The following is a 25,595-nucleotide window of genomic DNA, read 5'->3' on the forward strand; positions in this document are numbered from 1 at the left end:
TAATTTAATTTAACGATGGGGTGGTTTGGTTGCTGTTTATTGAATGTTTGGAGAGGTGGAGGGCTATTTATTAAATCTGAATATGAATTATTTAATGCCGGAATAGTTGCACAAAATAGGTATATTTATTAAATGGAATGCTATTAATTTATTACCAGGGATGTTTGGGGGGAGGGAAATTGATTTATTTATTAAATCAGAATACTATTCATTTAATTTTCAGGATGGTTGGAGAAATAGGGTTATTTATTAAATGTGAATACTATTAATTTTATTTAATTTAATAGTTGGGGCTGGTTGCAGGGACTGATGCCTAATTATTAAACGTGGGTGTTATTGATTTAACGCCAGGGATTGTTAGGACTTTGCAATTTTATAGTCATAGGTGACTTATATATTAAGGTAGGGGCACATGGGCAAAGGGACAGACAATAAATAAGGAGAAGTTGAAGGGTCACAATAAAAACATAAGGGAGAGGTGAAGAAACACAGTAGTGGTGGGGGTAGCCTTGCATTGCACACAGGGTGGGTAGCCTTGCATTATTTAATATGTTTTACATTATACTATATACTGTAAAAATGCATCTAAAATTAATTTCACACTTTCAAAAGCCCCAAAAGCTTATAAGCAGCCCCTATGCCAACCTTGAATCCACAAATTGCTTTTTCCACCTGCCTGATTCACAATTTCACAAAAGGTTGCACACAGTGTTTTAACAAAGGCTGTTCCGAAACCATAATGTAGGTGTGCTCTTTGTTATGTGGGAAGTAGACAATAAAGTGCATTTGTCCAAAAAGAAATGTGTTTCATGTCTACAATTTTTGTGGTTTGAAAATTATTTTTATTGACTATATAAGCAGGAGACCTTGGTTCAAATAGTATTATTTCCTTGTGACCTTGGACAGAATCAGGGCTAATTATCCAATAGGTTGACTAGGCTGCAGACTAGGGCGCAAGGTTTTTTTTGGGGGTGCAACATTTTTTAGGGTACAAAATTGTGATAGTGAGAGGTATAAACTGAAATTTATTTTAAAATATAATAGAATAGTTGTTCAAAGTTCAAAGATAAAAAACATGAAATAAAATCTAGTAAGAGGTATTTCCATGGTGAAGGCTGAAGACAATAAGTCATCTTTGGGCAGGGCTTTAGGATAAGCAAGTAGGAGAGACAAAGATGGCGGTAGGCGCAGGCATGACAGCCCCTCCACCTCCAAGTCTTCACCCTCAGTAGCGCTTGTTCAAGCTTTCATTCTGCTATACAGTTCTCAATTTTAATGAAAACGAAATGAGTGACAAAGATTGTGACCCTTTTAAAATGCCAAGTGGAGCGGAGTTTCAAAAACACAGTAACATAAACATTGGTGGGGGGGAGGGTGAAGGAAACCAGATTTTAAACTAAGGACAAGTTCATTTTTACTGACTACATATCATCATCAACATTTATTTATATAGCGCCATCAAATTCCGTAGTGCATATTAGTTTGACGTGGAAGGCGAGGGGCGCTATAAGGTTTGCCTGAACCCATAATCAGGCCCTGAGCAGATTTGTCGCCTGCATACCAGCAAGACAAAACAAGCAAGCAGTGCCCAATATAATAAGTACAGCACTGCTTAGATTGTATGCTGCAAAAAAATCAGCATATGTGCCAATAAAAGAATAAAAGAAAATGGCTTTTCTAGAATGTTCTCTTTTGCTTTATATATAGTGAGCAAAGATTTTCCCATGAAGTGCCCAAATTTATTCTTTGATGTCTCCTTACCAGCTGGTTCCACTCCACTGGCAACTGCAGTGGCCCCTACTAACCATGCAGCAATTGTGAAGTAAGGGATGGGATCGTAAGGAACAACTCTCATCAGACTTGGGGGGACTTATCCTCAATGGAGAAAATATCCAATTTGCATAGAGTTCTTCCTTACATATCTCTTAAATATGGAGACTAAGGAATCTATTTTTTGAAGGCAAGTGAAAGCATCTAATTTGACCTTTATAGAAGAAAGCCAATATAACTTAATACTACTAATATTACTTAATATTTTCCAATGATTTGTACATGATTCTTGCTGCCAGATAAAGCCTCTGTCTAACCACTCATTATATGAACTTTTTATGCATTTATATTATCTTTACTGTCAGCGGAACAGACTTATAAAATCACAACAATGCAAATAACATTTCCTTTTGCTAGATCATAAAATACAGCACTGAAGCATAAATCTCTCCAAAAGCAATCCCTTTAGTGAATGATTAATTTGGCTTGTGCTGGATTGAATGGGAGGATGTATATGGGCTTTTGGGATAAGCTGTCATAATCAGGATTGAGAGGCAGCTGGCAACATCTGCACTGAGAGTCACAATTAAGTTAATCACAAAAAAAAATATCATAAAATGAAAAATTGCTAGGAGCTAAGCCCGAGTGACCTCGAACAGTCTCTGCAGACCCAGTGACACTGACTGCAATGTGCCATCTCCAAATGCACCAGGACAGGGCACGGTGGCATTTCTCTTTGATGACTGTAATGTAATTGGAATCTTTAATTGACAGAATCCACAGGAGACAAAACAGAACATCTGACACTAATAGCAGCATCAGTCGCTGTCCTTCAGAAGAACATTCTCAAGTTCAGATTCATATTTAAGACAGTCAAAGTGCAGTTACCCTTAAATGTCTGGCATTTAGCAAAGGATAGTATGGAGCTTCAAGGAGACCAGAGATCATGTTTCAGGAATCATCTGTTACTATAATAATGGTAAGTCATCACTTTGAAGACAGTAGCACTCGTGACTAGGCAATACACTAACACACAAAGCAGTACCTAAGGGTCACGTGACATTATTTTTGTTAGAGAAACCAGACTCATTGATGCTTATAAATTCATTGGTGGAATGGTGCAATTTGAACACTGTTTATTAAAGTTTTTTTAAAATGTTATTTACTTTTCTAGAAATATTGCATCCTGTTACCATCATTTTAAAATGTTCCTTATTCACAGAGACGGTTCAGGGTTCTAAAAAGTTCCATATGTTTCCATTTTGACAAACTGCATAGTTCCTATTATCCCGTATACTGAAAGCAGTTATCAATATGTACTGTTATTTTCTGAGCTTTGTTAGTATTTATTGAAACGTTTTCAAAATGCAAACACATTACATCATACTTGCCTTCTATCCCGTAGGCATCCATCCGGAACGCTATAAGTATGGAGCTTAATGATGTGATTGCGCCGTTAACCCCCCCCAATATATGATGCTGTGAATTTCGGCATTTCATAGCAGGGGTGGAGCCAAATGAGACCCTGGAGAGGGAAATCATTAGTTCAGCTATTTGGGGGGAGGTGGGGTGGTCACTGAAAATGGAAGGTAAGGTGATATACACCAATCGGCCATAAGTTTAAAACCACCTGCCTAATAATGTGTAGGTCCCCCTCCTGCCTCCAAAACAGCTCTGACCTGTCCAGGTATGGACTCCACAAGACCTCTTAAGGTGTCCTGTGGAATCAGATAGTTTAAGTCCTGTAATTTGTGAGGTGGGGCCTCGTTGGCTCGGACTTGTTTTTCCAGCACATCTTACAGAAACTCAATCGGATTGAGATCTGGGTAATTTTGGGGGCCAAGTCAACACCTTGAACACTTTGTCATGTTCCTCAAACAATTCCTGAATAAGTTATGCAGTGTGGCAGGGCGGTATTATCATGCTAAAAGAGGCAACTGCCATAGGGTGAATACCGTTACTATAAAAGGGTGCATTTGGTATGCAACAATGTTTAGGTAAGTGGTTCAAAGTAACATCCACATAAATGCCAGGATCCAAGGTTTCCCAGCAGAACAATTCCTAGAACATCACGCTGCCTCCGCCAGTTTGCTGTCTTCCATAACTGCTTCCTGGTGTCAACTCTTCCCCAAGAAAACAATGCACACACACCCAGCCGTCCAATTGATGTAACAGAAAACGTGATTCATCAGACCAGGCCACCTTCTTCCATTGCCTCATGGTCCAGTTCTAGCGCTTATGTGCCCATGTTTACAGGGGTCAACATGGGTACTCCGACTGGTCTGCAGCTACGCAGAAACATATGCAGCAAGCTGTGATGCACTGTGTTCTAACACCTTTATATCATATTCAGCATTAACTTTTTCAGCAATTTATGCTACAGTAGCTCTTCTGTGGGATTGGACCAGATGAGCTAGCCTTCACTCCCCACGCGCATCAATGAGCCTGGGGCAACCATGACCCTGTCGCTGGTTCACTGGTTGTCCTTCCTTGGACCACTTTTAGTAAGTACTAACCAATGCATACCGGGAACATCCCACAAGACCTGCCGTTTGGAGATGCTGACCCAGTCATCTAGCCTATACAATTTGGACCTTGTTAATATCCTCAAATCCTTACGTGTGCCCATTTTTCCTGCTTCCAAGATATCAATGTCAAGAATTGCCTGTTCACTTGCTGACTAATATATCCCACCCCTTGACAGGTGCCATTGTAACAAGATAATCAATGTTATTCACTTCACTTGTCAGTGGTTTTAACGTTATGGTTTATCAGTGTAAATAAATTATAATTTACTTATCTCAAAGAATTATCTTTAGAATGTTCTGGTTTTGCCATATAAAAACATGAGCAGCTTTATTTGCTGTATCCTAGATATACCTAGGTCACTGGAGCAGCAGCTTTAATATTATATATTAAACATCAAATCCTTAAGGATTCAAAGGTCTTGTTTGACATGTTATTGTTATTGGCACAAACAAGGAGGCCACAGATGCAAAAGAAAAGCGTTTCCTTTGGTACACAATTTCTTGTGCATCAGGTTAGCTGTTCAAACCACATAGTATCATTTTTAAAAGTAGCATAATGAGAGGGAAACTGGAGATAATTATGAAGAAGCAGAAGGCGATGTGTCACGTTCTAACAACGCAGTGGCTGGGGCATTGACTCAAAGGGCTACCATGGAAATTGTATGTTTCAGAAGCCTATTCTCTTTTTGAAGAGGTTTATTGGAATATTTTCCCCAGGGAGTACCGCTTGCAAGTCTCCTTATCAGTACTCATTGTTCTAGTGAGGAAGCTGGGGGGAACGGTTATTCCACATGCCTTTACATTAGGAGAGCATCTCATGATGTAACAAGCTGTTACATTAATCAGTCCATGCAACCAATATGTTCCTTATGTAATCATGAACAACTGGAATGTATTAATAACTAATGAGTGAAGTACATACATCTGGATGGCATAATTAGAATTGTTTAATAACTGTAAAAAGTTAAAAGCTTTTCCATATTTTTTCTTTTGTTTATTAGTCTATTTTTCAAAGAGGTTTATTCATGTGATTATGGTAAGACTTTGGAACTGTCACAATTTATTTGTTGAGTCTTTTTTATTTTCATTCACGCTCTTCTGCTTCACAAAGACCAGCACCCTGGTGTAAACAGCAAAATGGTGGAAAATGTCGGCACAACACTATTTAGAGTGGAAAACCCTCTTTAAACCAATATTCACAGTAGGTAAAATATGACTATGTATTGTGGAAGGTAACCAGAATAGAACCTTTTCAGCAGGGAAAGGTACAGACAGGGTTAATGATCCTGCTGTTACCTCGAGGAAGGATTTTACTCACAGGTGCACGACATGGGTGTGATTGCTGTGGTATGTTTGTTGTGAATCAAAAGATTGTGGAATCTGATGGGCGGGGCTTCCAACGCTGACTAGCAGCCGGACAATAGTTAGGCTGGTGGGTGTAGTTATTGTTAGGAAGCCTTGGAACACATACTGTTTGTGTTATGCTGCTTTTATGTTGGAAGAAAACTGCAACTGCTTAAGAAGACTGGAGTAAGGAGTGAATTATTCGGTGGTAGTCTCTTCACCGATGACTATTATTTAAAGCGGCAATCTCGGGACCACGCAGGTTAACTGTTAAGAGAGGGGTCCCAACATTGCCGCTTTAAATAAAAACTAATTAAGGGCGCAATGATGTCAGGCACTACTGCCGGACACCTGTGCATTCAGAAGACCCTCCTGTCAGTGTTCTGGTACGATCGGATATCTGGGCAGTCGCTGATCAGGTAAGTCTGTGTATATTCTTGTCGTTGTCTTCTGAAATTGTTTTTCTTTTGTAGTGTCCTCAGCATCGGCGACGCGTACCCCACCCAAATTATTTGGCATATCCTACAGTTTTGCATCGACTGGGAGCTCATCAAACCCTGTTCACCTTGCTACACTTAGTTTTTCTCTTATGTTTTGCCTTCACTGTTACCGCTTTATTTTGCACACTTTGAAGAGCAGAGGGGAAACGTGAGTATGCCCAGAGACTATTTGTATCTGCACATTAGCAGAGCTGGCATGCAATAAAGTTTTTAGCAGGTTGTTCCAGCAGGCTAGTAAGGTCGCATTGATGTGCGGCAGAGAGAACACACTGCTGGGCTGATGAGAGGGACGTTGCTGTACTTGCTATTGGTAAATTAATTAATTGGTTTCATTTATAGTTGCCTACTCTCCTGGAATGCCTGGGAGCTCTCCTAGGCTCCCGGGAAAGAAGACCACCACCCATTTGCCTGCCGCCCACTCTCAGTTTTCTTGCAAATTGTCTTCATTTGTAAATGAGATGATACGTTTACAAAATTACATCTACATTAAAGACTCTTGGGGAAACTTCTGCAATTTACTGGTTGAGGAGAAATATCCAAACATAAGGAAAGGCGACAGCACATTTTGGACCCACCTAGTTTTGTGAGTCAGCATTTTCAAATATGAAAAGAATGAACTAAATATTCCTGTCATCTGTAACTGATGAGCACTTGATTCCTAACTTTAGGACATCATCCAATGCAGTGGAGGTCCTCTCTTATATGTTTTTATGTTGGAATGTTTTTTTATTAAAACTGTGGCTGGATTAATCAATATTCTGTGTTCTTTTAGGATAGATATATGTCAGCGTGCTTAGTAGTGCACTGAGATAAGAGGGCGGTAGATCACCGTACAGTGAGTGAACAAAAAGTGAAAAAAAATAGATCCTGTTTCACTAAGATCCGGCCACCTCTGATATAAATGCTGGACACTTAGTTACAGGTACAGGATTTTAGGTGTTCTCTACTTGTCCATAATTTGGTTAATTTGTGGTTAGGCCATATACTGACTTACTACTTAACCTAGCAGCAATCGTTATTATAACAAATAATAACATAATTAATCTCTGACCTATGGTTAATCTAGAATAACCAATGTAGCATATTAATTGATATGCCTCCCCATAGAGCCCTTTTTCATGGTGCTCCATGGCTAGTCCCTGGATTTTGTGATATTGCAGGGGGGTTGGTGAGTAGGAGGACAATGGAAGCTCCCAATCATGGACATTGTGGCTTCAGATTGGTTGTCTCCCTCACAACCCGCTTCCTCACATAATTCGCCACTTTAGGTGGTAATGGAATTTTAACCACTAAGCAATAATCCTGGAATTCCATACACCCAGCATTAAATACTATTGCAATCATCATCATCATCTTCATCAAAATTAATTTATGTAGTGCCAGCAAGTTCCATAGCACTTTATAATTGGTAACAAACACAGTAATAAAACATTACTGGGTAATACAGACAGACAGAGAGGTAAGAGGGCTGCTTACAAGCTACGGGACAAAGAGAGTTTGATACATGAGTTTAAGTGCTACATATTGCGTATTGGTCCAGCTAGGTTGCAAAGGTAAAATAATGCTTAGAGGACTATATGATCCAGTCATATAGCAATGTTGGTCAAAGGGTTGTTGTCTTGTTTGACCTGTGTAAAGGGTGGTAATAAGGTAACCTAGGGAGGTTAAGAGAGTGGTTAGGGAATTTTATAAGCTTGCCTAAAGAGGTGGGTTTTCAGAGAACGCTTGAACGTTTGAAGACTAGGGGAGAGTCTTAATGTACAAGAGAGGGAATACTACAAAGTGGGTGCAGCCTGAAAAAAGTCCTGTAACAGGGAATGAGAGCAGATAATAAGTGTGAATGAGAGACGCAGATGTTGTGTAGAGGTGTCAAGTTGGGAGATATTTTCAGTACAAGCGAGGAGAGTGGTGCAGTTTTGTTGATGGCCTTATATGTTAGTAGAAGAATTTTATATTACATTTGGTGAAAAACAGGCAACCAATGTAGAAACTGACAAAGTGGATTAGCAGTGGAAGAACGGTTTGCAAGGAAAATCAATCAAGTCGCTGCGTACAAAATAGATTGTAGGGGTGAGAGTTAAATTAGGGAAAGACCAGTATGGATGGGATTGCATTAGTCAATGCAGGAGATAACAAGGACATTAATTACAGTTTGTGCATATTCTGGAAATATATTTTAGATATATGTAACATGATTTAGATATAGAGTTGAAGTGCGGAATGAAGGATAGTTCTGATTCAAGGATTACACCTAGGCAGCGGGCTTGTGGGGTGTGAATTATTGTCATGTTGTCAACAGCAAGTGAAAGTCGTAACAAGGTTTCCGTAGGTGAACCTGCGGCAGGATCATTAACGACTTCTTGTACCTTCACAACACATTGGGCCTGATTTATTAAGACAAGTAAAGCAAAAAAAAAAGAGTAACTTTGCACCTTGGCAAAACCATGTTGCATTGGAGGGGGAGCTAAATTTAATATGTGGGGACAGATTTATAATTTGGGTAGGGCATGTCCTAGAACAACTATAAATTTCAGTGTAAAAATAAAGCTATCAAGTATATATCAGCTACATGAAAAAACAGCCAATATTTAACTGATGTGTAAAATAATAAACTAATATGCACCCCTTGCATTGCAACTTGGTTTAGTCCAGGAGAAAACACACTCATTCTTCTGCCTTAATTTCCTTAATGAATCAGACCCATTGTGAAATAGTAAAAATCCGGGAAATTATGGGAACATCTATTACAGCCACAATAGTAAAAGAAACACTTAGCCATAAGTGGAGATAAACACACTTATGTGCTTTCACCAATAGGTAATGATTTATTTCATAAATGTCCCATGTAATGAAGGATGAATTAGAACAAACAGTACTAACTGTGTAGGTAGCATTAAAATTACTTCTGATTGAGATATATTTTAATGTTCAAGGAAAATGAAAAAGAAAATAATTATTTAAATTAAGCATTGGTCAATATATTTTCATATTAAATGTAAATAATTTAATAATCCATCGGGGAACATTAATTATGTAGTTCTAAGACATGATCCTTAAGGAGACATGTTTTTATAATTTATAATAACATGGTCTCTGAAATCAACATATACCTTGACTTACGATGTATCGAGTTAAAGCCCTTAGCATGTTTCAACAAACATAATAAAGATGTGTTTGTTCAAACATGCTAATATAATTTCCCATTTTTAAGTCATCTCAAATTCATAAATTCATATACAAAGATCACTTTGGGAAAACAGAAGTAAGCATGCATTGTATGAACTTACCAGCGCTCACTGTAATCGCCTCAATGAATTGCTCTCTCCAGCTGTTCGTTCCAACCACTAGAGCAAGATTTGTCTTTTTAATAAGTTTGTCCACAGTGCTCTGCAAAGACGGAAGAGTGAATGACTCATTAGAAGTTTTCACTTGTGTTTACAATTAAATATATGGAAAATCTTGACCATTTGACAGGTGCATACTAGCTGTTGTACATAATGTACCATTGCAGAAAATATTCTGGAAATATATTTTTTAAAATGCAAATATGCTATCATCCTATTAGCTGTATATATGGTCATGAGTAATTAGTTCTGCTAGGTGATATGTGTATAATTGTAAATAAAGTTAAGTAGATAAAACAAAATTATTGGTATTTTGCACACAATTTTTTTTTTTTTAAACATGACATATGATCTTTTTACCATTTACACGGTTTTGCCAGTGGCTTGTACTGTTCACTTCCTCTCTATGGATAGATGGTTTATACTGACAGAAGTATAAATATGGAAATTTTCACTATTCAACAGAAATAATCTAATTTCAATGTAAAGCTCTTGGTACAAATGAGTGCATAGACTGCATCTTATTCCTCATTGTTTATTAGGGGCCTTATGCAGAGTTGGACACAATTTACGCTTATGGCGTAAGCGGGAATTGTGTCTCTATCGCACCTGTAGGAGTCTCAAAGCAGATGTAGCAAAATGTCTATATATGGAGGACTGACATTCATAAGTGTGCAGGTGTTGATTGTTGAATGCCAAACACCTGAAACTCTATTGTAAACACAGGCACGTATGCTTTAATGTGTGGTAATAAGTACTAGATGCCAACTACTTAACAGTGAGAGACTTTATATAAAAATGGTGAAACATAACATAGAGTACGTCACAAACATCAATTTGCAGTAACAGCACACAGACCAATAAAAACAGTAATCAAGTAAACCTGAACTATCCTCATGTAGGAGTTTATAAATGATAAGTTGTATCCCAGAAAGAATTCACCAGAAGAAATATCCTACAGAAGATACTGGTAATAGGGCATGTCCTCAATATGGAATGTGCTGAGTAAGAGACATTTTGGTCCCCTATTCTTCAACCGGTCAACTAGTTCAACAGATAGTATTCAATGTTTCAACTTCAGACAATCAGACCTTGTTTTTGGTCCTTAGACTGTATGTATTTTCTGCACTTAACAAATCCTCACAACATGTTGGAGCTAAATAAAAATGACAATAATACTCATGTTGGTATGTGAGTGTTGGTTTGAGTCCATCTTCCGAATTCTACCAGATATCATGGAACCTATGGAAGTGCTGTAGAATATTTTCAGATGTTTCTAGATGGAGTTACCTTGTGAATTAAGGTAATTACAATGAATATACATTACCAAGCCTCCAGTTTACACACCACAGAAAGCTGTGAATAATTTATATACGTTCATGAAAGATTTAAGTGCTAAACTGGTTTATGCAAAGACAGTTCAGTTCACTCTGAGCAGTTGTTCAGTTTTAATATAAAAATCAATACCTTTGTGCAATAAAGAATTTACAATGCCATTTTTACAATAAGATGGCATTAAAATATGCAATTAACTACAATCTCCCTTAAGGATCAGAACAGGAGTGTAGTGAAGGCCAGACAGGTGCTGGTGGTAGGAGATTCAATTAGGGGGACATGTTGGATGATCTGGTGCCAGGACAATGAATGATGAACAGTTTGTTGAGCCCTGGGTGCTCAGAATCAACATATTTTTATCAAGTCGATAGACAATTGAGAGGGGCTGGATCAGTGGCCATGGCACATATCAGTGCCAAGGACAAAGTTAGAGATAGAGTGGTCCTGAAAAATGATTTCACTAAATTAGGTTATACTTACATGGTAGTAGTTTCTGAAAAACCCCAAACAGGAGTCAGCCAGTGGATCATATTAAAAGCAGGTCCCCCTTTTTTGTGGATTCTTTAGGCAGGGAAAATCATGTCAATCTAGAGGAGGAAGGCAAGATTTCCCTTGTAGAGTGAGTTAGTGGAAGATATGTGTTTGGTAGTAAGTAAGAGAATAGAGGGAGTGGCGTCATGTCAGGAGGGCTAGTGCGGCACATAAAAGGAAAAGACGCACACAGTTCTCCATTTCCAGTAACACAAGTTGAAGTAACCAGGCTGTTAGTGTCAGTTATAATGCTGGAAAGAAAGTATGGTGGTAAACTCTGAAGAAGGATGAGAGGCAGCATAAAGAGCTTTAAGAGCCAGGATCCATAAGAAAGGTCCCTAGTGGTTGCTATCACAGTTATCCACAGGAGAGGTGGATTCTTGCTCTCAAGTTATGACAGGATCCTTGGGAGCAACCTCTGCCCTCCCCAACCGGGCCAGGTGAGTTGACATTGGGATATTTACCAGTGTTAACTGACACCTTGAGGAAAGAGGGGCTCCCTAAATCTAACGCTTTTCAGAGGTTTATATATTTGGGTAGGTAGAAAGAGGCCCATATTTAAGATTGGGGGTGAGGCTTCCACAAGGATGAAGGTCAGCATCCAATGATATTTCAGGGGCTCTGGTTAACAAGAAGTGGTATAGGGCTTAGAGGCGATCCCCATAACAGGGCAATCAGTGTATGTGCAGGTCAGGACCGAGAAAGAGGATAGAAGAGCCCTTAACCCCTGGCATAGGCTGCATAATTACACTGAGGTAGTGGCAAATAAAACTGGCTAGAACTCCAGCAATATGAACTGTGAACAATGGAATTGGTATTCTTCTGTGCAACTGAGGTACATTTACTGGCGAGTGGAGCCTTGTCCCCTTCAGGGCTCCATCTAATTCCCTGTTTGATCTTACGGAGAGAACCAAGGCAGCATGATGACAGAAGAAAAAGCCAGCTGTTACTTGGAGATCCACACTAACCGCAATACAAGTTGCGGCTAATGTGGTGTCACAAGCCGCCACACTAGCCGCAACTGCTCGAGTACTTATCAGCATTGAGTCCCGGCTGTTGCCCTGGCAGCTGGGATGTCACTTCCAGTTCTCACATCTCGGCCGTTTCCTAGGTCAGTGTGACACCTTGCTCGCTTCTGCACCAGCTGTTGACAGGACCTGGGTGCGTGAGTGTAATTACTTGACGCACTCACTTGTGCTGGGTCAGGGGTGTGCTGCTTGCTTCAGCTCTGATTGGCTCACATATGTTTAAAAGGCATGGAGAGCTTAGCCTCCCTGCTGGTTATAGCTTTTGTGACCTGCATATTGCTGTAACTGCTCCTTGTTTTGTGAACCCCTGATTGATTCTCTGATTTTAACTATTGGTTTGCTTCCTGGTGTCACAGATTTTGGTAACTGTATCTTGGGCATATAATGAAGGGCAATGCAGGTAAAGCCCACCTGGAGCTTCACTGCGCATGTGTCACTACCCTACACCCCCGTACTTGTTCTGATACCTGCTCTGTATATAGAATTTAAGGGGGCACATTGCCTGCACTGAAAAGACATTCTTTTGAGGCAGATAAATGTGGCAACCTACAGCCACGCTTACTGGGCTCACCGTGTTCTGCCGATCCTGATCACCACTCTATAAATCACTAGTTAGGCAGCATATGGAATATAGGGTACAGTTTTAGGAACTTCTTTATAAGAAGGACATAGTAGATCTTGAGAGGATTCAGATATGCAACAAAATTAATAAAGGGAATGGAAGGGTTAATATTAATACAACATTTTTCCCTGTGGGTACCCCCTGCATTAGCAATCTGAATAGCAGTGATGACTACCCAGCAAGCAATAATCTTTTACAGGCTGGGGGCTTTGGTTAAAACAAAGAAGCCCTAGAACCTGCAATAAAAACCAAACAACTTTTCACAAGATTTAGGGCTTATCTCCCTATAATAAATAGAACAATAAGGATCATACAGGTGACAAGGTCATCAACTGGGTATTAAACAATGTTTGTAGTGCTGGTTGAGCTCCATTAGTAAGTTATCATGGATGCAGGGAAGGCACCAGTGTGTACAGGCCATTACACACAAAAAATATTTGATACCTTCCTAACTAAACTTTCAGATACGTGCTATGCAAGCAATGATTGTCTTTTCCTAAAGCACTGACCTCCTGTAGCTTAGGCTAGGTATATGCCAATAATTGGGCACATCAGCCGACATATGACCGTTCGGTCGGAAGTTGGGTTAGTGTGTATAGTGACACGATGGTCGAAAGTCATTCCAAAGTGCCGATTGTTGGCTCATTTGGTTGGTCGTACTATTTAATATTTTCCGACCAATCACCGACCGATCATGTAGTGTGTATGCACTCATGCTCATGATCTCCATAGAGTTTACAGAGTCATACTTTTTTCAGCCAATGCTAGCAATGAATCTCCTGGTGAATAAATGTCGTTAGGGCATGTGGATAGCTATAATAAGGAGGTTTTAATTAAGTGTGCAATGTGACAAGAATTAATGAAAGAATATTGTGCTGTCATTCTCTGAAGACTAGAGGACCAGATGAAGAGCTCAGATCTGAAGGTAAATCGTGTCAGTGTGTATGCATGAATAGTCAGTCTGATCGGACCTTCAGTCATAGGTACAATCGTTTGAGATAACACGCCGGTCAGAAAATTCTTCAGTGTGTACCTAGCCTTACTCTGTATTCAGCTTTGGCTCTGTTAATTGAGTCACATTTTGTTCACAAGCTTATCTCTAAGAATATAAATGAGTCAAGTTGTCTTCAACAGCACCACAGACTATGTATATGCAAGATGTCCTGTGAAATAGGCATGAGATAAGTTTTGAGCTGGGACAAGATTTGAGTCTCTCTTAAATGAGTGTTTCTTGTTTTGACTATTGGACTATTTAACATCAGAAAGAAAGAAGCTTCTGTTATACTACTGCATATTTCTATATCTAGTGTATTTTGCATAATCTTTCCATTAATAATATGTACAGCAGAAAATGATAGCTCAGTCCATTCTCCCCATACTGCCTTTGTTAGCAAAAAATGTACAGATAGCACTATCAAGGTTATTAGACAATGATTGCTCAATTGATTTTTCTTTCTCTTCTGTGACTTTAACAAAGGTTAAGGATTAGCAATCACTCTTCGATCTGCCCAGTACCTCACTTTCTATAAGACACGCATGAGTGATATAAGCACATGCTTGTCACACATTTCGTGCCTTGTAATTCTCAACAGTGTATCTTTATAATGCACAAGTGATTGTAATATATGTATAAAGTCCAGTAAATAAAATGTGTATAAGTGAGTTCTGATGTCACACCATCAGTGATCATTAGGAAAACATGTGTATTATAAGGAATAGTGTAAATGATTGCAGTTAGATTCATATATTCATTATACAAAGCAATTTCTAAATATATTATTATCTGTTATATACTAGTAACTTATTTATTGGCGTACATAGGTATTTATTTCTATGTCTTCTTAACTGAAAATATTTCACAAATTCTGAGGCTTTATTCATCATCACCATCTATTTATTTATATAGCGCCGTTAATTCCGCAGCGCTGTACAGAAAATGCAACACATCAGATCCTGCTCCAATAGAGCTTACAGACTAAATTCCCTAACACACACAGATAGGGTCAATTTCATAGCAGCAAATTAACCTACTAGTATGTTTTTGAATTTGGGAGGAAACCGGAGCACCCGGAGGAAACCCACACAAACACGGGGAGAACATAAAAACTCCACACAGATAAGGCCATGGTCGGGAATTGAACTCATGACCCTCAGTGCTGTGAGGCAGAACTGCTAACCACTAAGCCATCGTGTGGAAAACAGTCCTGTCCATGGGCAACATTCACCCTTGGTCATGCCCATTTTCTATCCCATGGGCCTGGTGTGTTCTTCCCAAAATGTTTTGACTGTATTTAAACTGTACTGTATTTAATAAAATGTAAGAGTGGTCTCTATTAGGACCCTCCTATCAAGGTTCAATTACAAGCAACTGTAATAGTGGTCTCTGGATAAAATGCCCCTTTTTTGCTAAAACAGCAGTCTGTTTAAATGTTTCATCTTGCCTATTAATCACTATTTACAGAAATAAAAAATAACACAAGGCTAAATAAAAAAAAAGCCTTCAAGTAGCCCATGAAGAACCCTACATACTAGAGATCAATTAAGGTAGAATTCATCCTTAGAATACCCTCAAGGCTCATCCAGGCAATAGTTTGTGTAGTCTTTAATTATGTCGCATTCCGAACATGTAAACCACAACTGAAATTGATCTATCGCCTACAGGATTTCACTTCCAATTTACGCGTGTTCTATATTAGTGATTCTAAAAAGTAATTCTAAAAGTGCTTGTCTAGAAAAGCCCTCAGACTATTTCTAACTTATTTTCCAATATTCAATATAATGCTGATATTATTCAGTATGTAACTTTATGAATATATTTGGCCTGAGTCATTAAGAAGAGCAACGCATAAAAAAGGAGTAACTTTGCACCTGGGCAAAACCATGTTGCATTGGATTGGGAGGTAAATGTAAAATGTGGGAACAGATTTATAGTTGGGGTAGGGCATGTCCTAGATCAACTTTACATTTCAGTGTAAAAATTAAGCTATCAAGTATTTCAGTGCTACATGAAAAAAATGCCAGTATTTAACTTACAAAATAATAAACTAATTTGCACCCCTTGCTTTGTAACATGGTTTGTCCAGGAGCAAACTTTTTTTTGCTTTGCTCTCCTTAATGAGTGAGAATCCTTGTCATTACTTTTCTCCTTGACAAATAACAAAGTAAAAAGGCAATTTTGATAAAATGTGTTGATGTACAGTAGCATGCAACAATTGCTCGTTCTATGCTACCTTAAGTCTAAAGCCCCGTTTCTAGAGATGTTTTACATGGAGTGTATCTGAAGAGCTTTAAGATATGTTTCATTAAGTGCTGACCATTCATACCACTTTCATACTGCCGCCCCGGCAATATCCCGGGTTTTTCAAGCCGGGTTTTTGCCGGGGCTCGGAGAGTCCCAGCTCAGAAACACCATTCATACTGCACCTCGGACCCGGGAATTTCCCGGGTTGACCCCATTCATACTGCACAAGTCTGTGCCCTGGCAATTTGTGGGAGTCATCACCAGAGCAGTTTTCATTGGCTGAAAAATGGTGATACACAATATAATAATACAATAATACAATAATGAATAAAGGATACCTCCAATTGGCTTATATATTTAGTCGTACTAGTCTAGGAGGGCTTTCTGAAAGGCATAAAGAGACTGGGAAACATATATTTAAGGGAAGGTTGTTGGAGCTTTTAAAGCTAGGCATTGCATATTTCAATGATTACCCCAAAAGACTAGACTTCTAGATGGAAAATTAATGGCCTCTTTTAGGCAAGCATAAAATGAATGAGAAATGCCTAATTCCAAATCCTCCAGAGACAGGCAGACAGCCAATCAGCTTGTTTTCTGTGCAACCCGGGTTGAAAAACCCGGGTTGCACCATTCATAGTGCAGGCAACCCGGGTCCGACCCGGGAATTACCCCTCGATAAATCCCGGGTTGAAGACCCGGGTTTTTAGACCCGGGATTTTTGACTTGTACCATTCATACTGCACCAAGACCCGGGTCGTTTGAGCTCGCCCCGGCAAAAACCCGGGATTTTGGTGCAGTATGAATGGGGTATCACTTGAATGGGTTTCTGGAGAAAACAAAAGAAGACATACAACAGCAAAACACTCCTGAACTTCTGTGAGTTGTTTTCTGTAGAAATCACTACGCACAGGCATGGAAAACAGGGAATGCATCATTTCCCACACTCCTTGACATGATGTGAGCAGGATAAAAACATATGTTGTTTTTGAAAAAAGAAAATAAAGTCTATCTGGATGTACTACTGAGACACTTATTAAATGCTGGTTTGGTTCTGTGCAATTAATGCTTTGCCTGTTTCAAATGTTGATTAACTTGGTAGAGAAGCAGCACTGATCCATCTAAGCTGAGTGATCTGGAAATCAAATGTGTAGGGATGCACTGAATGGCTGATTCCTATTGCATCCATTCAGAGAGGAGTTCTCATCAGAGTACATTATAAATCTTTCTATTACGTATTACTCAATTTATTGGCAACATTAGTGCAGATGTGCTAGGGGCAGTTCATTGATGCAAGTGATCACTTAACAATTTCCAATATTACTTAGATGTATTTACTAGGAATCTCAGTAAAACAATATCATTTCTGAATGTATGAGTTTCAGGCATCTCCTTTGTTAATTAGTGGTTGTTTCACATAGATGCTTTGAACACTAGCACTTTTCCAACTACAAAAACGCAGCGTTCATAAGCTCCCAATCGCTTCCACTGGTGATAGGTCCAAATGGAGGAGGAACGCTGTTCTTCTGTCGCATGAGAGCGACTAAGCTGAAAGAATATTGGATGCGGTTCCCAGTTGATTAAGTTACCCCAGCAGCAAGTGGAAGCTCATAAATGCTGTTGTTTTCTAGCTGAAGAAACGCTACAGTTTAAAATGTTCATATGACACCACCCTAAGGGACTATTGAAGCCGGGAAATGCATTACTCAATATCTGTAATAAAGTGTAACATCTGTTCTAAACCTGCAGGTGTCTATAGAGTACTGCGGTCTATCAAGTACGGCAATTTCTAGACAATATATCATTTAAAAGATTAGGTAGTGGAAAACATCACTGTTGTGGGAAAATGTATAGTGTTCTCTACATGACCTTTTCAGATGGTGGTGTTTTAATATATATTTATATCTCAAGCGCCATGTATGGCGTGTATATGGGGCACAAGAATTAGTATGGAAGCATGTTTACAGTGATCGGGTATTTTCTTGGTTTGTGATCAGCACATTGTAGTATTTTCGTTATGTGTCATATTAACTTTAATATTTTTTTATAACAGGTCATTTTGGGAGCCTATTTAAATAAATAATATTTTAATTTTTAGGGGCCGCGGAAAAACAACTACAGTTAATACGTTAATTTGTAACTGGATTTCAGCTCGCGGCTCAGGGAGATGCGAGCTGAAATCCAACGAGTAAATTATCGTATTAACTGTTATTACGGTAATCGTGCGCGGACCGCAGGATTTTTGGGCGTTTCTGCCGACAATTGAATACGCCACCTTAAGGTTATAACAGCTAAATTAGATGAAAATAGTAGAAAAAACATAAAAACACTTTTCCATGATTTGCCTCATGATTATTTTCAAGCAATTAGTGCATCTTTGAAAGTTTTTCATTGATTGTGTTTCCCTATTTCTTTGTTTATTTTGATGCCTAATATGCATATTTTTTTCTAGTTTAGAGTAAGCTATAAGGGCTAGAAGTGAGTATGTACTTTTTGCTAAAATGTTTTCTTTTCCCTTTTTACTTCTACTTTTTTATTTTTTATCACAGTGTCACTACTACTGTATTTTCATTTTTACAGCAACTTTTTGTTTGCCAGTAGTGGGGCTGACCAGCTCCACTTATAGCTGAAATAAACATTTAAGTTTGTATTTTTTACATTGAGAACTAACCTGAGCTCCCTAGAACTAAAAGCTATCTATCCTGTATAGGAACCCTGGTGATCAAGTGATCACAGGGGGTAAATGGGATGTTGAAAAACTGCATGGTGTATACACTGCGCAGGGTTCTGCAGATAAATGATTGAGTGGTCATGAACCAATCATAATGCTTCCTGACCCTCTCTGGAATCTCCAGTTGCCATTGACCAAGGCTTAAACCTATCCGCCATGTTTTTACAGTGCATAGGCTGCTGAGTCGAGTCTTGCTAAAAGTTGCCAGTCCTCCCCTGGTTATGGTGTAGAGGTAAGAGAGATTCAGCAGTTTTCTAGCTGTGCAAACAGAAATATAGTCACTTACCCTGAACCTGGAGAAAAGCAACAGTTGCAACAGTTTCTTGATAAAGCCTTACATGACCATTTAAATACAAATACAACTGTATATGGAGATGACAACAGCAAGTATGACTCAGTCCCAAAGATTAACATAAAATATTTGTGCATTTTACGCACATGTACTTTTAGTAATACTATTTAAACGGTCCCTTAAGAGCTACTGAATGAAGTCATTTAGCTTCAGGAAAATACATTCCCTCTGTGGTATTATTAATTTGCCTTAATCAAATTCAATGAGCAAAAAACCATAAGAAAACCAAAATATGGACTAAACCTTTATCAACAGTGAGAAACAAAATAAGCTTTACCTACGGAGAGTTCTCACTGTTAGTGACCATAATTTCCCCTAATGTGTTCCTTGTATCTTATGCCTCAGTGATCTCTATTTCCTAGTGCATTGATTGGCTCATGCCTCAGTAATCTCTAGTTCCTAGTGAATTGATTGGCTCATGCCTCAGTAATCTCTAGTTCCTAGTGAATGGATTGGCCCCCAGCTTTCAATATCCACTGTGTGTTAGTGTCAAGTACGCTTAATATTCCCACTGACAAAGCAATTCTGTTGAGTCCATTGAAATGAAAGCTGTATTATAAATAAAAAAAATATCTATAGCACAGTAAAATCATACTATATGACAGTAGGGGGTGTATTCAATTGATCCTCCGGCCGCCGGAAAAACGAGCGCATTAAAACTATTACCGTTTATACGGTAATTACTCGCTGAAATTCAGCGAGTAAATTACCGTATGAACGGTAATCATGCGCAATATTACCGTATAAATGGTAATAGTTTTAACGCGCTCGTTTTTCCGGCGGCCGGAGGAACAATTGAATACGCCCCTAAGAGTTATACATATAACAAGGATGTGTTGTTAGTGACAGTACCTTGAACTCATATGATTCTTCAATAATTATTTCAAGTTTTGTGTGCTCTCCCAACACAGGTCGGCCCATCTCAGCTATACGTCGCTCTTCCTCTTCTTTGCTTGTGAGTGATTGTTTTTCTTCATTTTCTTCTGCAAACAAAAAAGATAGGATTACCATCATGTTATACTATAGGCCAGTAGTTCTTGATCAATGTAAATATTTTGTTTGATACACTCAAAGAAAATGATCACAAAATAATAATAAAAATAATAATAATAATAATAATAATAATAAATAAATAAATAAAATGAAAGCTTCTGCCTTTCCAGACATACCTTATATAACCCCTTTAGAAGTAAATGCTGACATATTGCTTTGGGGAGCACAACAAAACTCATTTTTGAGGCTCTCCCAGCAAGAATAGAGGTACTCCCATTGCTTAGTAATTTCTTATTACAGAAGAACACCAGACAAAATAAACAAAATTGTTAGCCTGTATGCAATTTGCCAGATCCAGGGTTCCCAACACTATAACCTAAACCACTCAGCTCTGTCCACTAACTGCTCACCTGCTTCAAACAGGCCAAACTGATGTCGTCACCCTCCCTCTGGAATTTACCAGTTGCATAATTGAGAAGTTGAAGGGGGAGGGACATCATTACATGCTCGGCCTGCGAAGTGTTAGAACACTGACACTAGGGACCCTGCCGGAACCAGCAAAGAGTGCATGCAAGTTAAGCATGGATTAGTTTTTCAGTTTAACGTATTATGCTCCACTCAGTATTAATCAAAGGAAACATTTAGAATTTTTTTTTTTAAAGTGCTTCTGGGAAACACAATGACTGAGCAAATGGGCAGATTGGGGGTCATCATTCAACTTTGTACTCCTCCATACAAGCAAAGCTAATCCAATGAGATTGATCATCAATATAACAATACGCAAGGAGTATGCATGCACTCAATGTGGTCAAAGTAGCCAACCAAAGTTATAATGCACATGGGCAGCTTATGACAATGTCACTAATTTCCATGAGAAGCAAACTTTAGTAAGTAAAAACTGTGAATGTTTTGTAAGGAGTCCAATATTATAATAATGCCAGTACAGAGCTTTCACTCTTTGACAGGAGCAGCATTTAATAAAAAAGTAATATAATCAAAACAATATACTTTTACAATGAATTAAATAATAGTAATCAATTATGTTTAATCTCACAGCTCAGGATTGTATATGAATAGTACTTCCTAACTGCAACCTTGTTGAGCACTATTTTGCAGTCATTGGATATATACCTGGTCCCAATTCTGGGCAGAGACTCCCGAAATTCGGGTCAGTCTCACGGACTCCCGGGAGAGCTGGCGATTCTCCCGCATCTGGCCTATCGGCCAACTTCAATAAAATTAGAGCCGGAATGTACGAGCGGAGGGGACGGGGCTTCACGTCATTTTCCCCCGCCCCCAGTGATGTAATACTTGTTTGGGGTCTTTTAACACTGTAAAAAGACCCGAAACAGGCATTACGTCACCGGGAGCGGGGCCAAAATGACGCGAATTGCGAATCCCCGCCCCCTCTGCCCACACACCCCTCCAGGATCTCCCGGACCCGGCCAACATAAGGTTGGCAAGTATGTTCTAGACTTACAAGCATCCTAACCTGAATACATTTGTACACATTAGACTAAATGCATACCTCCATAGACATTGGAGGTATACCTCATTTTACAGCCCAATAACACTAATGAACTGTTTGTAGTACAGAATCACACTTATCGTATCTCTCCTGTACTAAAGCATGTGTAAATGTACAGCTTGATACAGAAGAAGCAGTGACACAAATTGTAATAGCCATGCAGTGTTCAGCCTAAATGATGTTTTAATTATTCATCCTGTTCTAATGAATGGCTACATAGCACACTTTATAACAGAGTAGAATATTAAAAGGTTTAAGATATTGATTAGAATGCTTCATGTATAATGCAATGGTATAAAACTACATCATATAGTGCTGTCTCTAAATACAGAATCAAAGTCGAATTAACTCCCACCCATCTATTATTCACACCAACAGTTGCCCATTATACCAGCTCTGCCCCTGCTGAGTAAGTCATCACTGTGAGCTACGTAGTAGCCAAAAGAAAGAAAAGATACCTGTTGGCATAGCTAAGAGCATTTTATTCAGCGTGCTACATATGTTCTCTCCCAAACAGGCTTCATTCAACCTGCACAGCAGTAGTGCTGTGAGCATACAAGGAAGTGAGCCAGAGAGAGTGCACAGTGCGGTGTGACTACAGGACACATCTCCGCTATACCTCACAGTTCTCCAGCACAAACAGCGCTATGTTCTCTTCCAAGCAAACTATGCTGAAAAAGGAAGAAAAACTACATAATCTTTAAACTATCCAACATAATAATTATTAAAAAAATGTTGACAATTCAAATTTTAGAGGGTTGGGTGATATGCAGATTAAGAACAGACAATCATATTCAAAATATACCTCAACAAGAAGAAAGCGTCAATACAAATTAAATAGCACATTAAACTGCTAGATCTCACTATAATGTGATATTTCACATATTGCGCATACTGCACATCAGTGAAGCAGGATAGCATGGATCCAAAAGTCTGCAGACTGATAAAAGGGTTTGCATGCAGGCAGCTGAGCTGTGTGAAGCTCTGTACAGCAATTGACTAGTGCTGGAATTGCTGGCTTTAGTGAGTATAGATTAAAATAAAATAAAAATACAATTCCATTAAAGATGGTTCTAAAAGGGTGGAGAGGAATGAAAGTTATTAATTTAACTAGATGACCCCTTTTCAGAGAAGTGCAAAGTTGTATGTCTCTTTAGTGACCAATTATGTGCCCATTGCACAATTAGGTTTAATGTGCATAAAACTGCCCATTTTTCCAGATAGTTTTGCGAGTCCATTGTGCAAAATTAAGCACTTGTCTCCCTGGAGTTGGATTGCCACTTAATTAAAATGGACTGTTGTCAGTTTCTTCCAATGTACTTCTTGTTATCTCCTTATGGTATTAATTAACTCAGGAGAGGAAAGGGGCAATGGGGTAGTCTTAACTTTATGGGCTGGATTCATCAAGGCATGCATACTGAGCGCAACCTGCTTTTAGTATTAAACGCACATATTTAGAGTTTGTGCGCTCCAGAATTCATCAATGTATGGATCTCAAGAACTGTGTGCTGTTGAAATGAGTGTAGGACTGCTGTGCTCCACTACACAAGACCATGCAGGATGGTCCAATACCTATGTGTTCATAATATAAATATTAATGATAAAAGAGTTTTTTAAAAAAGTGTTTTTTATTTTTTTCCCCATGAAATACATTTGTTAGGATGTTCTCAATGTCTACTAAGCATAAAATACATTTTTACAGTTGCTCGTGATTGCAAACACATATTATAGCATGCATACGAGACTGTCATCACTAGTACTCGGGACTTAGACTAGCCCTGTAGCTGGAGCAAGAGATACAGCAAAAAAACAAGTAACTTTGAGATGGGCAGAGCTGGAATGAGACGTGACCGTGTGTGCTTGAGTTCGGTACACCCTTATTGTACAATGACTATGGCAAAATGCTCGTTCCCCGCCCACTCCCTTAAATCTTAGGCTGTAATAAGTGTCCTTTGCATTCCGAGACGGAGTGGCCAGGGCTGCGTTCACGTACAATACGCTCACAGTCGGCAGATACCTGCCTTGATGGATCAGGTCCTATTGTCACGTACTCGGATGGCTGGGATGTTGCTTACTGATTTTAGCGCTACTCCACAAAGAGGTGCGGAGTCTAATTGCCCCAGGTCTTTGCCAGGGACCCACGGAAGGGAGTTTGGGCTTCGCCGCGGGAGGCATGCAGGTCAGAGGGAGTAATCAGTGAAGCGAAATGGAAGAGGAGTCAGGCAATCCAGGTCAAACCACACAGGCAGCAGAGGTACCGAAGGGAAATCCGAAAGCGAAGTCAACAAGCCGGGTCAAAACACTGGTATCAGGATTAGCCAAGGGAGTAAACGTAGACAGGTCAGGGACAAGCCGAGTCATACACAGGTAACACTATAGCAGAAAGGTACAAGGGAGTGCAGGAGCAGTGGGACCCAATACTCTAGCACCAGTCTGGTGCCAGAGGCTAGAATATATAGGGGCGCAGAGCCTAATTACTAGCGGGGGTAACATGAAACACCACCACCAGCACTCGGAGTAGCGTCCTGTTGCTTAGCAACGAGACGCGGCAGGCGCACACTCGGGTGCCTGGAAGGAAGAAGAAGTGCGTCTGGTTGCCGAGCAACCAGATGCGAGAGGCAGGGAGGAAGCAGGTGCCCATCCCCATGTAGAAGCGCAGACACGGGGACGGCGCCTGACACCTATGTGTCATATTTTATGATTTTGTAGTATAAACTACAATGGTAGATACCTCTGTGCACACAGGAGATGTAATCTATAGAAAATAGTGGTTATTGCCACCTCTGAACATTTTGCAAAGTGGGAACATGTAAATATGCCCATTCTCCACCCCTACAAACTTTAATAAAGATCATTTGCTAACCACCAAATATGCGTGCATATAATAAATATCTGTTTTCCCAAATATGACTAAATATGCACACTGCACTCACATTTCCAGTTTTGGAACTGACCCCATTAATGCACTTTTTGTTATCATTTGTGGGATTTCGTGTTCCTCTGAAAATGTACACAGTGGAAATAATAAAAATGTCACTATATTGTCCACTCAAATACCACTTTTGTCTCACTTCAATCTTTCTTTCATTATTCGCCTAAATTCTGCTCAGTTTAAATTACCACTTTAGCATACAGGGAGACTGGAAGATGCAAAAGATATCTCATTTAAATAATGTCACCCCTTAAAATGGAATTTTGCATGTGGGTATATAACTAACCAAGCAAGGAACACCCCAATCCATGCAGCTTCTTCTAACATCAGAAGAAGCAACATTCTTAACCTACACAGACAATTGCATTTTGGCATGCAAACACATGTGTGTCCTGATAACAGCAGACGCATTAGTGTAAAAATAGGTCCACATTTTCCTAAATGACCCTATGACCCTTACCTTTTTTCAACCTCATGACTATGCAACTATTAAAATGTTCTTTGAATACAGAATTACCCTAATTCTGAACTAAGGTACAATGTGGATAATTGAAATGCTTGTCAAATAAACAATAACTCATGTATCTATTTACTGCTATAAATCCACTATATACTAACATTTATCATCATTAAAAATGAATGCACTGAAATGACAGTCCCATTATGTGTGTTTTATTGTATATTAATGAATAGCAACAGAGATTATTTTTCTGGTATTTCACAGTGATACTTTCCATTTTACTATATTTCTACTACTCTTGTTAATTATCTATATTAACTATAGTAACTTATTATGGAATAATTACATTTTATTTGAAG

At 39.1% G+C, this 25,595-nt stretch overlaps 1 protein-coding gene across 2 annotated transcripts in view; it reads right to left on the reverse strand.

Moving 5' to 3' along the window:
• Positions 1 to 25,595, reverse strand: part of SLC8A1 (solute carrier family 8 member A1) — a 289,944-nt gene that overhangs the window by 19,962 nt on the left and 244,387 nt on the right. For both annotated transcript variants that reach the window (XM_075203735.1, XM_075203736.1), the window contains exons 5-6: positions 20,176 to 20,306; positions 9,430 to 9,529 (exon numbers count right to left, since the gene is read on the reverse strand). In XM_075203735.1, the coding sequence (XP_075059836.1) occupies positions 9,430 to 9,529; positions 20,176 to 20,306 (231 nt within the window). The remainder of the gene's footprint in view (positions 1 to 9,429; positions 9,530 to 20,175; positions 20,307 to 25,595) is intronic.

Source organism: Mixophyes fleayi, chromosome 3 (genome assembly GCF_038048845.1).
Source record: "Mixophyes fleayi isolate aMixFle1 chromosome 3, aMixFle1.hap1, whole genome shotgun sequence".
NCBI classification, from domain to species: domain Eukaryota; kingdom Metazoa; phylum Chordata; class Amphibia; order Anura; family Limnodynastidae; genus Mixophyes; species Mixophyes fleayi.